The 17,345-nt window shown below is 43.3% G+C and overlaps 1 protein-coding gene across 1 annotated transcript in view; it reads right to left on the bottom strand.

Annotated features, from left to right (window-relative positions):
* Positions 1-17,345, bottom strand: part of LOC143276128 (uncharacterized) — a 216,782-nt gene that overhangs the window by 8,259 nt on the left and 191,178 nt on the right. The window contains exons 29-35 of the mRNA XM_076580537.1: positions 16,982-17,023; positions 15,421-15,584; positions 14,331-14,447; positions 12,011-12,202; positions 9,293-9,362; positions 3,828-3,875; positions 2,610-2,773 (exon numbers count right to left, since the gene is read on the bottom strand). Coding sequence (XP_076436652.1) covers positions 2,610-2,773; positions 3,828-3,875; positions 9,293-9,362; positions 12,011-12,202; positions 14,331-14,447; positions 15,421-15,584; positions 16,982-17,023 — 797 coding nt within the window. The remainder of the gene's footprint in view (positions 1-2,609; positions 2,774-3,827; positions 3,876-9,292; positions 9,363-12,010; positions 12,203-14,330; positions 14,448-15,420; positions 15,585-16,981; positions 17,024-17,345) is intronic.

Raw genomic sequence — 17,345 nt, 5'->3', positions numbered from 1 at the left:
GACACTGATCAAATAAATGGACAGTGCCGAATCTTGTGCAGAAACAAATAAAGCGCTTTTTCACCAGACATTCAAACAAGCATAAATGTGAATCAAAGTGATGAAAGATAAAACTTACAATCACATACCTAGACAAAAGACAAACACGCTGATGGAAAGTGGGAGGGAAGAAAGGATTATCATGGTTAAAAAAAGTTAAACATTCCACAGTGTGGGCAGTGAACTGACATCGATTGTGTCTAGAGCTCAGCACAGGAAGGCGGGGCCCAGTCCTCTCCTACCACCATCTTAACCTTCCCCAACTGAAGTAAGGTACCCACGCATTCACACCTGGGTGAAGCAAGGAAGACCAGAGTAAAGTGCCTTTTACCCAAGGACACAACGCCACACTGAAACAGGGCCTCCAACCCTGATCACTGGTCAACACTGGATCACAAGTCCAACGCCTGTTTGATTCTACCATGGTGTCTCAATGATACACATGGACACACAAGCACAAATGCACACACGCATGCACGCGCACACACACACACATACCTGCTTGCACACAAACAGACACACACGCACATACAAAGGCTGTCGAACCCAGCAATGCACACAGCACACATGGAAGAACCTCAGCCGACAAGAGAACTGACCCTGGCAAAGATCTGCAGAAGCAAAATCCACTTAGATTTAAAGATAAACAGATGTTTTTACATGGAGACATGGAACGGGGGAAAAAAAAAAAAAGGCGGTGCTGCACTGTTTCATGGAGACAGCAGCTCACTTTCCGTAAAGATAAATCTGTTGTCTTAATTCATTCAGACCTGTGCACAAACAATGCCCTGCCGTCAAAGTTTGTTTAACTCATTCTACCCCACAGCTACATGCCTGCTACAACAGCACTACATGAAACCACTGTAGCAAAAGGTACGGTTATTCATTAAAATAACGAAAATCCATGCGAGAATTGTTGATTTAATCAGTCAAGCAAAGCTTCGTTTTCATGCTTCCGGAACCCATAAATGGCTCAGTTTAGAATGTGAAACATAACAAGAATAAACAAAAATGGAACAGTGTACATGTATTGGTTTGAGAATACTCGTACCTGGTCCACAGGGGAATTAATCATGGTACGAGTAAACTTATACCTGGAGCAGAACGAGTTAAAATGGTGTACACATTCCTACACATACACAAACCACAAAGGGAAGTAACTTCTACAGTATTTCCGGCAGTGTCCCCACATGTCAATTTCAAGGATAAACCAATCGATGGGTATATATACTGGTTTACCTATCCCAGTGGATTTTTTCCACAGACGTTTGCCAGAGGGCAACACTTATGTTGCCATGGGTTCTTTTTCAATGCACAAAGTGCGTGCTGCACAGGGGACCTCGGTTTATCGACTCATCCAAATGACCAGACGCTGAGTTTGATTTTCCATGCAAACTTGGAAGAAAAGGTGAGGTGGGTGAGACTGGGATTCAAACACAGACCCTCAAGGACACTGTATTGGCAGATAGGCGTCTTAACTGTTCTGCCATCTTCCTCCAGCGACACATGAAGCACTGTTTAAAACAAACTAAAACTATGGTTCTCTGAGTTGTGAACGGCTTATATCAGTCACAAGCCCTTGAAATCAAGTAGCTGGTGAGCTTCTTCTTCTTCTTCTTCCACTTGACAACCAACATCAGTATGTTGATGAAAAATGTCATTTTGTGGGAGACTGCTGTTGGGTGAAATTTTACTGGGCTGCCAACCAGCCAAGGGATGTACTATTAATTGATAGAGAAGATGGGGCTCAGTCCACTGGTGTGTTCCCATCTCCAGCTAGGTCAATCCGGCTACCGTAGCAGTCCCCTGGAATACACCCGGCCGGCACAACCCTAGCTTTCTACGACACTACTTACCAGTGGGGCAAAAAACAAAGGGTAAGAGTGGGAAAGTTGGGTGGGAGAGGCAAGGGTGTGTGTGTGTGTGTGTGGGGAAACTAAACTGAAGTGTTCGGGGATAGTGTGGGGTGTGGGGGGTTAAAGCTACTAAGCACCATAATGTTGCCAACACTAAACAGCTAAGTCATTAACTGGAAAAATATTGTCACAGTGTTTGCTTCTATAGCATCAACACATATTTCTTTCATTGAATCACTTCGCACTTCCTAAACAAGACAGTTCCAACTGGTTGGCCTCCTTGTTTCTGTATCACAAGTTAAGTACCACAGGATCAAGTAAATTCTTCTTCTTCCTTCTGTGTTTGTGGGCAACACCTCCCACATTCACTCGTTATATCCTTTATATACAATATACATGACCAGTTTTATCCTGCCATGTAGGCAATCATTCTCCCATTACAGGAATGTGCATGATGGGTATGTTTGTGTTTCCATAACCAACAAAACGCTGTCAACTGTGATTGATAGGTCTAGAGCGTCTGGTTAATGTTACGACAGGAAACTATGTGACCCTGCTATGTAGTGGAAAATGAACTCGTAGGAACACTTTTGACGTTGGAGCAAACTGCGATCAAACATAATAAAATACTGAAAAATGGTAACAGATAGCATCTCTGCGCTCTAAGCCCTCATCTACTGCAGCCATGTGTCAAACAAGTTTCCATCAACCTACCAAAGGAACCAGTTCCCCCTTCTCCATGATGGCATTCAGCCGCTTGCCGCGCTCGGAGCCAGATGACACCTCGTCTCGGAGCAGGTCGCCTGACGACAGGTGGCAGAATCCATACTGCTTGACGATGTTATCACACTGTGTTCCCTTGCCGCTCCCCGGCCCGCCTGCCACACAGCAACATTCACACACACTGTGAAGAGCTGGGTCTCCTCTGGTGTGTGGCTTCATGGTTACCTAACATTTATAGCTCACTGAGGCTGTGGCAGAATGAGGCTGTGTGGGGGGAATTCAGGTTGAATGGGGGTGGGAGGGTACTGCTGATGAAATGGGCAGAATACAGATCTAGAGTATATCCTTCCATCAGTCACGGAACTAAGAAACAGTCAGACAGGCAAAGGGGTTGGGGAGGGATGGGAAGTGTTGACAGAGATGCAAAGATGGGCAGAAAAAGAAGACATAGACACTGAGAAAGAGGGGGAGAGAGAGAAGGGGAGAGAGAGAAAGCGAGAGACTGACAGGCAAACAAAACAAAAAGACACAGACTGAGACAGAGAGACTGAAAATTCCAGCCAAGACATTGTGATTTTCAGCTGAAGGTCATTCAATCACTCTTGCACACACATTTTTTTTTTTTTAATTTTAAACATATACAACTGTTTCTAAGTCCCACTTTTCCAATAAATGCTTTTAAATCATGAAATTATATCACTGTACTGAATTGGATGCTGTACATCAACTTCATTTGCTTCCAATCTGAACATAAGTTTTTCTTTAACACTTCAGATCTACTTACATGAAAACAGATCAGAGGGTGTTAAATCTAGATAAAACAGATATTATAGATATGTATTAATTCACTTCCATTGACATGGTTAGGATGATACTGAATGCAGGTTTGTTTCCTTGATGTACTGCTCTTTAACCTTTGATGACAAGATCTAACATCATAATTTAAAAAATGAAAAGGAGCAAGATAAAACAAAGTCACTCACTCTGCATTTCTTGTTGGTCACAATATACTGATTATAATGTAAACTCTAAGCTTCTTTTGCTCAAATTCTTGGGGGAGAGGGTAAAGGCCTTTTAATTCATTTATTGTCAAAGATATTTAAACTATTATATGGGATATAAAAAAAAAGAAGATAAAATAAACTGACAACAGATATAGATCTACCCTGATTCATATGCACACTAAGTCACATGTACACAAGTACTCACCAAGAACAAATATGACTTTGGCATCTTTCAGCTTGGGGTCCTGGGATTCTGGCAGTGGAAATAAAACAAAGTGATCATTTTTGAAACATTGTCAAACGAAGTAATTTTTGTAAGCTCATGCATGATTTGTTCAAACCTGTCATAATGTTGGATCTTAGATCTGTCAAGCTCAAAATGACGACTGAAATTGTGATTATCAATCACAAATTTTGTTTCACCTTTGGACTCAAGAAATAAAAAAATAACTTGAATAACAAAGAAGTTTCGATGTTCCCGCCATAGATTATTCAGGGTCCAACGACCTTCAAACATTTGGGAGGTAAGCTTAGTGCTGGCCCACTCTCTTCGGACTTTCGTCGGGACTCCCCAGTAATTTTGAGCGAAAACCGCGTGCGCATGCGCGTCTCCATTGCCGGTTTTTCTTGGCCACCGAAATGCTAAAATTTCGAGGTGGTAATCGCCTGTTCCAAAAAGGATTTGGAAATGTTTCTATTGAGTATTTTTGCAAGTTTACAAGTTATTTTTCGTTTTGTAACTACACCAGTTATTTGCTTTAATCTTCGATGTTTACTTTGATCGTGTTTCTTGTCAAATCTCTGCCACTGAAGTATTCGAACTGATCTATTTAAAATTCAACACAGATCCTCATCTGGCTTCGACTTTGGAAAGACCTGACACACATATCAGTTTGAAGCATTATTTTATCCACAACACGCATACTTTTTCATGTCTGTGAAATTGAAGTGGAAATTGTTGTTTTGGACAACCGTCGACGGGATCTATCATACAAACTGGAAATTTATAGTCTATTTCGTTTCAAGGCAAAGGTTCCAAGCCGATTACGTGATCTGCTTTCTGTCATTTTTTTTCGATTGGATGAATCTTATAAAATAAAATAAAAAAGCAAATATATAAAACAGATTTTAAAGTAATTAACTTACCGCATTGCTTTCTTTCAAAATGCTGTATATGTCTTGAGTTCTAACGACTTTTTTGACGACACAGTCTTTGTTGTTTGGTTCAGTATGTGCTAATAAAATGATGTGATCGAATTCTACCGAAAAAATGTCCGAAGAAAGGCAGTGCACACCCAGAAAAGCTAGTGACAGTGGTGGGCTTCCCATCACGTCATATGACCTTATTTGTCGCACTGCAAGCGACAAAAGGTTCCCGACGAACGCGTGTCATGTTTTTAGCCACTCAGTTTGACCGTATTATAAGCTTAGTATGAATCAGCCACGCAATCCAATTGGTTGAATGAAAATTCAAACCATTGGGCGGGGATCGTCTTTCATCAGATGCAGAAGGTAATGGAGTAGGCCTCGCAAACATTATCTGGTGGGTTCTAGATAATTCTTCGTGCGTTTTACAATGCAAGCATGCGAGAATTATAAAAATGACAGGTATGGCATATAATCCACCATTCGCATTCGGACAATGAACCGAAAGAGGGGCTCTCTAACAGCCACAGACTGAAATAACGCGTCATTGCTAACGATTCGGTGACCTCGCAAGATAACTCGACACATGAATGTGTATAGCGACCGAGTATGTTCCCAAAGTCACAAAAACAGGCCCAATAAATACGAGTCGTAAAACCTCTGAAAACATGTCACAGCTGACGTCTCTTCATAGCAATATCGGTTCAACGATGCACTAAAGAAAATGTCGTAAGAACAGGTCCACGAATCCAGGAAACAATCGACTAAAAATGCGCTATAGGGCCTAAAGGAAATCTAGTATAAACCAACCAACACTACGACAACTTTATCTCCGAGAACTGCCATCTTGGACTGCGCGCGATCTTCTCACAGAGGAAATGCGCTTACGACACACACACACACACACACACACACACACACACACACACACACATGTTTACTCTACACCGTCCCAACTCTTCAATTGGTCGATCACCAACCCCCTACCCCACTCCACCCTTCTCTTTGTGCTGCTCCACTCTTTCACCTCCAACTCCCACCCCCACCTATTAATTTTGCATTGACCTCCAAGCAACAGCAATGCCCCGTACATCGATCAGTTCTCTGGGTGTGGAAATTCTCTTTCTAAACCTATCCCTGAGCGTGGAAAAAAACCCAACCCAAACAAATCTAAATAAAATAATACGCTTCTTAAGTTTCCGATTGCGAAACCTACTACACACACACACACACACACACACACACACACACACACACACAAAAAAAAAAAAAACCTTCACCCCACTGACAATGCAGCCCCTACTTGTCGCTCAAGACCCACGGTTGATATGGATCAGCGAGTTTGCAAACGACTGGGAAACACTTCAAACAGATAATACGACTGCTGATTCCAGTTACACACACACACACACACACACACACACACACACACACACACACACACACACACACACACACACACACACACACGGGGGTAAGGGAGAGGAGGGGAAGACAGGAGGGGCGGAGGTGGGGGAACGATTTGGGATATAAGCCTACACCGGGAAAAAAAAAAAATCTGTTCGTTTTGTATACGAAGTCACGATTGCACTGCATTTATATCAGGTCGTTATGAATTTCCTTTTGTTTCGTTTTCTCGCGTTTAAACATCGATTTTGATACAGAAAACACACACACACACACATACGCACGCACGCACGCACACACACACACACACACACACACACACACACACACACACACACACACAGTGTGAAAGAGAGAGAGCGAGAGTAAGTGAGAGAACAACGACACTTTATCTTTTCATCAACAACAATAAGAAAGAGCAAACTAATAATATTATCAATATGAAAAAAAAGGAAAAAAAAAAAGAAAGAGTAAGACGAATAGAAGGATAAGAAGGGGAAGGAGAAGGAAGACGGGGAGTTGGTTGATAAGGAGAAAGAGTGTTATGTGTACATAACTACATGCATGTATATGAATGTGTATTGTGTGTGCGTGTGTTTATGTAGGTTTGTGCCTGCCTATGTGTGCGCATGTGTTAGGGTAGCTGTTAGATACATATGTATATTAAAATGTATGTATGCAGTGTGTGTGCGTGCGTGCGCGCGCGCGCGCGTGTTTGTGTGTGTGTGTAGTCATATTTTGGTGTGTGTATGTAACATAGATATAATGTTTTATGTTAACAAAAGCGTTTTTGTAAAGCACCTAGAGCAGATTTCTGGATAGTGTGCTATATAAGTATCCATTATTATTATTAAAGAGAAGAAGAAGAAAGTGGGTGGAGAGAAGACGAGGAAGAAGAAGCAGTTGTAGCAGTATGAGGAGGAGAGGGAGGAGGAAAAGAAGCAGTTGTTGTGGTAGTAGTGCGAGCTAAGAGGAAGAGAAGGCGAAGAAGGAGGAAGAGAATAAGGAGGAGGAGGAAGAGGAGAAGAAGAAGGAGGAAGAGAAGACGAAGAAGGAGGTGGAAGAGAAGACGAAGAAAGAGGAGGAAGAGAAGAAGGAGGAGGAAGAGGAGAAGAAGAAGGAGGAAGAGAAGGAGGAAGAGAAGACGAAGAAGGAGGAAGAGAAGGAGGAGGAGGAAGAGGAGAAGAAGAAGGAGGAGGAGGAAGAGAAGACGAAGAACGAGGAGGAACAGAAGAAGAAGGAGAAGAGGAGAAGAAGAAGGAGGAGGAAGAGAAGAAGAAGGGAGAGAAGACGATCGAAGAAGAAGGAGAAGAACAAGAAGAAAGAGGAGATGAAAGAGAGGAAGAAGAAGAACAACAACAACAACAAAAAGAACCAGATCAAAAACATAAGAACAACTGGAACGACTAGAACAGCATGGACAATAATCAAGAACAAGAATGAAGCTTTTAACTCAATGCACCATGCACCTTGAGGAACTCAGACACAAAACACAAGAATGATGAACTGAGGCAGGGAGTGAGGAAAAGGCAGCAGTATAACAACGTACCTGACAGTTTAACTACAATGTCCCAGCTATCAACACAACTTCCAACTCGCTTCTCGAAGGTACCTGTGTATCAGGAGGAATTCATATTCAGCCTTCCAGACCACTGCCCTTTCCATCGTTATTTTATTCGATGCTGGATCTTTTTTTTTCCCCCCCCCCCCCTCACGGCCTGACTAAGCGCTTTGGGTTACGCTACGCTAGCTGCTGGGCAGGCATCTGCTTAGCAGATGTGGTGTAGTGTAGCGTATATGGATTTGTCAAAACGCAATGACGCCTCTTTGAGCAAGTAACTGAACTGAACGAAGCAGAACTGATGCTGGATCTAAAGAACATCAGTACGACTCTTTCGCTGTTCTGTTGAACCGGACAGAGCCGAAGTAAGATATATATATATATATATATATATATATATATATATATATGTATATATATATATATATGATATGATAATATATATATATATATAATGATAATAATAAATACACAAAGCTTGCTCATTCGTAGTCTGAGCGAAATATTTCTCAAGACAATACTGAAATGCTTGTTGTGCATTTATTTGTATTATTGTGTACTGATTCGGATAGTGTGAGCAACAGTATTTCACTTTGAGATTTCAACCAGGCAAAAATTCAGAAACCTACGTGTGAGCATGGGCTACATAGGCTACGGTGTGATAAACAGATACGACGGCAGAATATCCCACTGCATTCTGTTAAATGGATTAAAAGTGTTTTCCATCACACCTACCTATTGTATTGTATTGTATCGTGTCGTATTGTACTGTACTGTATTGTACTGCACTGCATTGTACTGTATTGTACTATACTGTACTGTACTTTATTGTATTCTTTTCTGTTCTATTCTCTTCTGTTGAATTAGCTTTTGTCACAACAGTCCATTGTATTCAGTGTACGAAAAAGTAACACAAAACCAACAGATTTCTCTGTGTCAACTTCCAGGCTGTTCTTGCCAGCTGAAAAAATGCACGCTACTTCAGTTCAACGCAGACACCACCCCACCCCCACCCCCGCCCCCCTGTAAATCCTTTAAGCGTTTGTGTGCGCAAGTCGGATGTTATCTGTCCACTACCAAAACGGATTTTTTCCTACAAAATTTTGCCGCCACCGACGTGCGTCCCTTTCGCTGCCCTGGCTTCTTTTACGTGCGTAAAATACATATAAAGTGCTAATGAGATAACTGTTTTATTGTATCAACCGAATGACTAGCACCCAGACAAGACCACAACTTGAAGTATAGTGGAAGGGGTGGTACGAAATTCGGTCCGTATCTTGGACTTGAACTTATGAACACTCGCTTCCTAACCGGGCGCATAACCGCTAAGCCCCTGCTCAACAATTTTTAACTGAACGAGAGCTATGCAAAACATCCATTCATTTATTCATTGGTCCGGTCGTTCTTCTCTTTCATTCATTCATTCATTCGGTTGGTCGGTCGGTCATTCGTTCTCTTTAATTCATTCATTCGTTTCTTCGTTCGTTCGTTTGTTCTTTTTCATTCACTCATTCATTCATTCGTTCGTTCGTTCGTTCGTTTGTTCATTCTCTCACCTTGCTCGAGGCTGTCAAAGACTTTCTCCACTTCCTTGAACACCTCGTCAGGTCCTTCTTCTGCTGATATCTACATGACACACACACAGAGCACTTCATGACATGAGAGAGGGAGGGGAGCGAGAGGGAGGGTTGGGGGTGGGGGTGGGGGGTGGGGGGTAGAGACAGAGAGACACAAAGAGAGAGGGGGGGGGGGGGGGGGGAAGAAGGGGGGGCAGGCAATGTCAGAGAGAGAGGCACACCGAGAGACTGACAGACAGGGAGGGAGGGAGAGAGAGAGAGAGAGTGAGTGTGTGTGTGTATGTGCGCGCGCGCGCGTGCATGCGTGCGTGTGTTTGTATGTGTGTGTGCGTGCGCGCGCGCACGCGTTTGGTTCGATATTCCAATAACACTCAGGCTAATAGTGAGAAGGTTTATACACCGACAAACACACACACACACACACACACACACACACACACACACACACAGAGAGAGAGAGAGAGAGAGAGAGAGAGAAACACACTTACACAGCGCTTGAAGAGGGGTTTGGAGAAATGGAAGTCTGTGTTAAAAGTGTAACAGCCCATTAAAATCTTCGATTCTTATGTCAACATGCTTGACCTTATTTTATCTGAAGAATGTGCTTACGTAGGAGTGTGTGTGTGTGTGTGTGTGTGTGTGTGTGTGTGTGTGTGTGTGTGTTTGACAGTGTATAAGCCTTTTCACTATTAGTGTTATTGGAATATCCAACCAAACGCGTGCGCGCGCACACGTACAAACACATACATGTGTGGGTGTGGGTGTGTGTGTGGGGGTGGGGGTGTATGTGTGTGTGTGTATGTGTGTGTGTGTGTGAAATTAAGGAGCAAAGCAATGCAAGAAGCTTGCATGTGTGTGTGTGCACATGCATATGTGTGAGTGTGTATGTGTGTTTCTGTGTGTGTGTGTGTGTGTGTGTGTGTGTGTGTGTGTGCCTGTGTGCAGCTGTGTGTTAAACATTGTGTGAGCTTATTCACATGTGTGTGTGTTTACAAACGTTGTGTGTGCCTGTGTATGTGTACACGTACGTGTGTTGACAAACATTATCGATTATATGTGCGTACTGTACTGATGTACATGTGTGTGTGTTTGCAAACATTGTGTGCGCCTGTTGTGTAGTACATGTATGTGTTTGCAATCCGTGTACTCGCATATACGTACGTGAGTGTGAATTCAGGATATAATATTATTATTTCATATTAAACATTAAACATATTATGTTATGACAGAACTTATTACAAGAGCTCATAATGAAGGAGAAACTGTTGCTGGCGCTGGTAGTTAACTCAGTAAAAGACCAGATTTCATGCATCGGCATTTTGATGCATATAACAAGGGACGTAACTTGGTTATCACCATTTAGAATTAGTATGTGCAGTTGTCTTTCTTTTCGTACACAGAGGGTGTGGCGGATGAGACGAAGGGCAGTAATCAGGTTTAGCAAGCAGTTTAGCTCCCAGGACAAAGCTTTTGCTTAAAACGAATTTGGTGTCTAAGAAACATGTGAAGTACTGTTGTTTAACTTCTATTTTTGAGACGAAACTAGCGCCGCGTGTCATCCGTAACCAACACACACAGTCAAGCACACACACGCATACAAACAAGTGTGTGTGTGTGTGTGTGTGTGTGTGTGTGTGTGTGTGTGTGTGTGTGTGTGTGTGTGTGTGTGTGTGTGTGTGTGTGTGTACCATATGTACATGTGTGCCATTGCTTTCATATGTATGTGCGCATGCAGATGTATGTGTGCATGTGTGTATGTTTCTTGTTTCTGTGTTTGTGTCTCTATGTGTGCACTGTAAGCACATGTGTGCATGCAATTACATGCACATGCATGTGTAAGTGTGTGCCAGTGTGCACTTGTGTTGACAAACATTGCGTGAGCCTTTGCACATGTGTGTGTTGACAAAGTATTGTGTGTGCCTGTGTATACATGTGTGTGTTTACAAACATTATGTGTGCGTACGTACACGCGTGTATTTACAAACATTGTGTGCGCCTGTGTAGATGTGTGTGTTTTCAAACATTGTGCCTCTGTGCGTGTACGCATTTACAAACATTATCTGTGCCAGTGTGTGTGTTTATAAACATCATATGTGCTTATGTACATGTGTGTCAGTGTTCACAAACATTGCGTTTGCCTGTGTATATGTGAGTATTTACAAACTTTGCGTGTGTCTGTGTACATGTGAATATTCACAAACATTGTGTGTGTGTGTGTTTATAAACATTCTATGTGCTGACCTACATTGTCTGTGCCGCGCCAATACGCACGTGTGTTTATTTTTATTTCTATTTCTTTTTATCACAACAGATTTCTCGGTGTGAAATTCGGGCTTCTCTCCCCAGGGAGAGCGCGTTGCTATACTACAGCGCCACCCATATTTTTTGTAGTTTTTCCTGCATGCAGTTTTATTTGTTCTTCCTATAGAAGTGGATTTTTCTACAGAATTTTGCCAACCCTTTTGTTGCCGTGGGTTCTTTTATGTGCGCTAAGTGTGTGCTAGCACAAGGGACCTCGGTTTATCGTCTCATCTGAATGACTAGCGTCCAGACCACCACTCAAGGTCTAGTGGAGGGGGAGAAAATATCGGCGGCTCAGCCATGATTTGAACCAGCACGCTCAGATTCTCTTTCTTCCTAGGCGGACGCGTTACCTCTAGGCCATCACTCCACTCACAAACAAACATCAAAACTCACCTTCTTCAGCTTGTCCAATTTTTCGTAGTAGGTGACGACGGGCTTGGTGACGTCATGGAAGGTGGCCAACCGCTTCTTGATCGTCTCCTCGTTGTCGTCCACTCGTCCGCTCGTCGCGCCTCGTCCGAGCAGCCGTTTCGTCATCGTCTCGTCGGACACGTCGAAGTAGAGGACGAACCGAGATTCGGTGATCTGAGAGAGAAAGGTATAGGTCTTTCGTCACAAAGCGGTCGTCTGGTATTCTGCGGTATAGGTCGTTTGACAATGGTGGTTCACTGGATATTTAGAATTCACTCGAAGCGTCGGATTTATAAGATACTTTTTTCTCTCTTTTAATTTTTTTTTAAATTTTCTTTTTTTTTAAACAGTATGCGTTAAGAAAATAATTGTACCTGAATAACAGAGGGTGCAGGTTGGTTTCCAATATATCTTTTTTTCTTTTTTTTTTTTTTTTTTTAGAAACGTTTAATCGTAAGTAAACACAGAAGGAATAAGTTATTTGTTTGTGGGAATCTCTACACATGGAGATGATCAATGTAATGGCCGTTTCTTATTATGCATCCAGAGAACATTTTGGAATTTGAGAAAGACATTTAAAAATAACCACCCATATTTATGCAGATATTGCCTATATTTTGCTTATGAATGAAAGTGTAAGAACTAAAAAAATAAATAAATAAAAAAGAAATGAAAAACAAGAACAAGAACACACACACACACACACACACACACACACACACACACACACACACACACACACACACACCCTTCACAGCCTGGATGTTTTTATTGCCCCTTTCCTCCCAAAAAACCCTAATTTATCATCATGTCACATTTTCTTTCTTTCTCTTTCTGTCTTTCCTTTCTTTCTTTTCGTCGTTTTCATTGATACTATTGTAGTAGTAGTAGTTGTTGTTGTTGTTCTTGTTTGTGTGTGTGCGTGTGTCAGTCTATCTCTGTGTCTGTCGGCCAGTGTCTGCTTGTGTCTGTGTCTTTGTGTGTGTGTGTGTGTGTGTGTGTGTGTGTGTGTCACGACCCCCCTAGGGAAGAGGTCGAGAACTGTTTTAAAACCTAATCCCAACCCAGTTCACCCGACAACACAAACACAGAATACAGATATTTCTCTACCACACAAAATTTATTCTCTTCCGCTCTGTCTATCCCACTCACGCAACCTTACACACACAGTCTATACTTGCAAAAAATACAACAAAAAACAAACGTATACCATAACTACAAAAAAAACGAAACGAACAGAAATCGCATACAAAACTACCGATTCCCTCAAATGTTCTCAAAAGCGATTTTTCACACACACACACACACTCACACACTCAAGGAGAAGACAAACCACTCCAAAACCAGAACTGGTACACAGATGTTCGTGCTTTAGTCTTTGGCGGGTTCAGGAAGTTTTTCTCCTAAAAAGAAAAAAAAAAGGGGGGGGGGGGGGGGGGGGGGGGGGGGAACATTAACACACGGCTCCAGACGAACGGACACGTCGCGCAGAAGTCCGACCCAAAGGCACGAACGCTCAACCAAAAGGCACAGGTGCCAGAACTCAGCATACAGCGCCAGGCAAAGGCCCAGGCTGCACGTCAAAAGGCCCGGAGCCCAGGACACCAGTCACAGGGCAGGAGGGGGCGAAGACCCAGGACACCAGTCACAGGGCAGGAGGGGCGAAGATCTGGGTCACCAGACGAAAGGCCCGGTACACCCAGCACACAGCGAGAGCTGCCACGGGTAGCGTACACCAACGACCACCACAAAGACACGACGACGAAGACAGACGAAGAAACACCGAACTGCCTCCAACGGAGGACAGGCGGCCCTCACTTCACCTGGTGCCAAGACGTCGGGGTAGCTACCCCACCAACAACGAAGACGACCCGTACACTACGGCAGTCGGGCTGCAAAAGCCTCGAATATTGTTGCTGCCCAACAATATTTCATATTCGCTCAGGTGAGCTGAGTAAATATGCATGCACGTGGTTCGTGCGCAATTCGAGACTTCTACCCGAACTGAAGGATGGGAGAAAGAGGGAAAGTGAAAGAAGAGGGTGGAGAAAAACGAAGACGGGCCACACGCCCTAACTGTCGTCACAAGTTGTGACAGTGTGTGTGTGTGTGTGTGTGTGTGTGTGTGTGTGTGTGTGTGTGTGTGTGTGTGTGTGTGTGTGTGTGTGTGTGTGTGTGGTGCTTGCATGTGCATGTATCATTTCACCCGTTTATCTTCTCTTCTTCGCTTTTTGTGTGTCTTTTTTTTCCCCCGTTTTTTTTTATTGTCGTTTTGCTGTCACCATAATCTCCAAGCATTCACCTCCTGTTCAAAGCGGGTGCCCTGTGAGAGCTCCCTGGGGTAGCCGTCAATAAGGAAGCCCTTGCTGCTGGCTGCCTTGGCCACCATGGCTTCCTTCAGCAGATCCAGAACCGTGTCCTGCAACAACAACGACAACGACATCAACATCTCGACACGGTCATCGTCTAAACAACGAAACAAAAACAGGGTCATCACGAACATCAACAACACATACACACTTGAACAAGTGCTTGTACACACACTTACACACACATATACATATACACATACACTTGCACACACACACACACACACACACACACACACACACGACACAAACATAGGCAACCCCCCCCCTCACAACCCCCCTCACACACACACAAACAAACACACCCAAACACACAACACAGTTTCAGTTTCAGTTTCACTTTCTCAAGGAGGCGTCACTGCGTTCGGACAAATCCATACACGCTACACCACATCTGTTGAGCAGATGCCTGACCAGCAGCATAACCCAACGCGCTTAGTCAGGCCTTGAGTGCATGCTTACATATTTGTGTACCTATGAAAGTGGATTTCATTTTACGTAATTTCGCCAGAGGACAACACTCTCGTTGCCATGGGTTCTTTTTCAGTGCGCCAAGTGCGTGCTGCACACGGGACCTCGGTTTATCGTCTCATCCGAAAGACTAGACGCTCAGTTTGATTTTCCAGTCAAACTTAGGAGAAAGGGCGAGAGCGGGATTCGAACCCACACCCTCACGGACTCTCTGTATTGGCAGCTGAGCGTCTTAACCATTCTGCCACCTTCCTCCGTCACAACACAAACATAGGCAACCACCCACTCACACACTTGCACATACCCTTGCACACACAAACACACATACACTCACACAAGACACCCCTCCTCCCCCCAACACAACACACACACATACCCCCCCCCCCCCCCCCCCCACACACAGACATACAACCCCCACCCCCCCACACACACACACACACAAACACGGCACACACACACAAACACACACACACACACACACAGTCACGGCACACACACACACACACACACACACACACACACACACACACACACACACACACACACACACACCATGCTGACGAGCTCTCCCTTCTGCATGACGTCATTCAGCGCCTTCCCTCTCTCGGATCCGGACTCCACCTCGGCTCGCAGCAAGTCTCCCGATGACAGGTGTGTGTAGCCATACTTCTCCACGATCCTGTCACACTGGGTGCCCTTACCGCTGCCTGGCCCCCCTGTGAGGAAGGTGACACGGACAATTTTTTAATACTTTTTGGGTTTTTTGGTTTTGCTTTTGGTTCTGTTTCCGTTTTACATCTTTTTTTTCTTCTTTAAAAAAAAAAAAAAGAGTTATTTCTTTCTCTTTGTCTTTTTCTTCCTCTCACTCTCTTTCTTCTTCTTCTACTGCTGCTACTACGACTGCTACTACTGCTACTACTACTACTACTTCTTCTTCTTCTCTGACAGTGTGTGCTCGTTCGATTGATATTCTAGTTTTTCAAACTGTGTCAAATGCATGATGCTTCATTCATCTGTTTCCAGTTTCTATGTTTCTATTCCCCCTCCCGACCCCCACCGCCCCCCCCCCCACCCCCCCAAAACCCAATTCTTTCCCTGTTTGTAACATAAGTATTGTGTTGTTTGCGAGTGTGTGAGTGAGTGTGTGCGTATGATCGTGCTGGCGGTTTGTTCATATATCTTAAAAAAACAACAACATTTTCTCTTAATTTGGCGTTTTTCTTGTATATTTTTATGCCACAGGTCTTGGCAGAAAAAGTATGTTAATTACTCATCTCATTTCCCTGATTTTATATAAAATAAACTTTCCTTTCCTCTCTTTCTCTCTCTCTCTCTCCCTCTCCCCCTCCCTCTCCCCCTCCCTCTCATTCACTCTGTGACTAAAAGAGCTGACTTAAAAGTTAAAACTAGAAAAGTTATATTAAAAAATGGATTCACGATTTTCTTACATATAGATGGGAATAGAAATGGGACACCTCCTCCTCACTCCATTCCTACCATCCGCTTCTCTCTCTCTCTCTCTCTCTCTCTCTGTCTCCGCCTTTCAATCTCTCCCTCTCTCTCTGTCTGTCTGTCTGTCTGTCTGTCTGTCTGTCTCAAAAATTAAGTCCTTATGATGTGGATATGTGAGCAACTGGACATTCCCTGATGTGAGAGAGAAGACAACTTCATTGGCATGTGAACCAAGCGAAAACGGGAGAGAGAGGGAGAGAGAGACAGACAGAGAGAGACTGAGAGAAAGAGAGAGAGACTGAGACCGGAAGAGAGAGAGAGGGAGAGAGACTGAGAGAGAGCAACTTGAGAGCTCGTGGAATGAAGAAGTGAGTAACCTGAATGATAATAATGATAAGAAGTGAATATTTATGGATCACAGTATTGTATTCATTGTATCGTATTTATTGCGTTGTACAGATTTGCATTGAACTGTACTGATTTGCAAGTTTGATCACTTACCTACTATAAATAAAATAAAATAAAATGAAAAAAAAACAAAACCTGTGAACGTCATGATCGGTGTGTTGCAAAGAACTGTGCGCGCGCGCGCGCGCGCGCACGCACACACACACACACACACACACACACACACACACACACACACACAGCGCTCACTTACCCACAACAAACACCACCTTGGCATTCTTCAGGACGTTGACATCTGTCACAGAGGAGAGAAAAACAACAACACTCACTTCATATGTACATATGTAAAGACATCAGATGCAAAACGTTTCTTTAATTTGAGACAATAGAGTAATTCTTATCTTATCTTAAACAGAAAACTGAAACATTTCTACTACTAATAATAATAACAACGATAACAATGATAATAAGAAGAAGAAAAAGAAGAAGAAGAAAAAGAAGAAATATAAGTGGAAAGAATTCAACCATAACTTACTGGAAGAAATAGGAAAAACACATGTGGCATGCATGCATGTGTAAAGCATAAGACGACGGAAGTCCATGTGTTTGGGCAACTC

This window comes from Babylonia areolata, chromosome 31 (assembly GCF_041734735.1).
Source record: "Babylonia areolata isolate BAREFJ2019XMU chromosome 31, ASM4173473v1, whole genome shotgun sequence".
Classification (NCBI taxonomy): Eukaryota; Metazoa; Mollusca; class Gastropoda; order Neogastropoda; family Buccinidae; genus Babylonia; species Babylonia areolata.
This window is presented reverse-complemented; position numbering and strand designations above follow the sequence as displayed.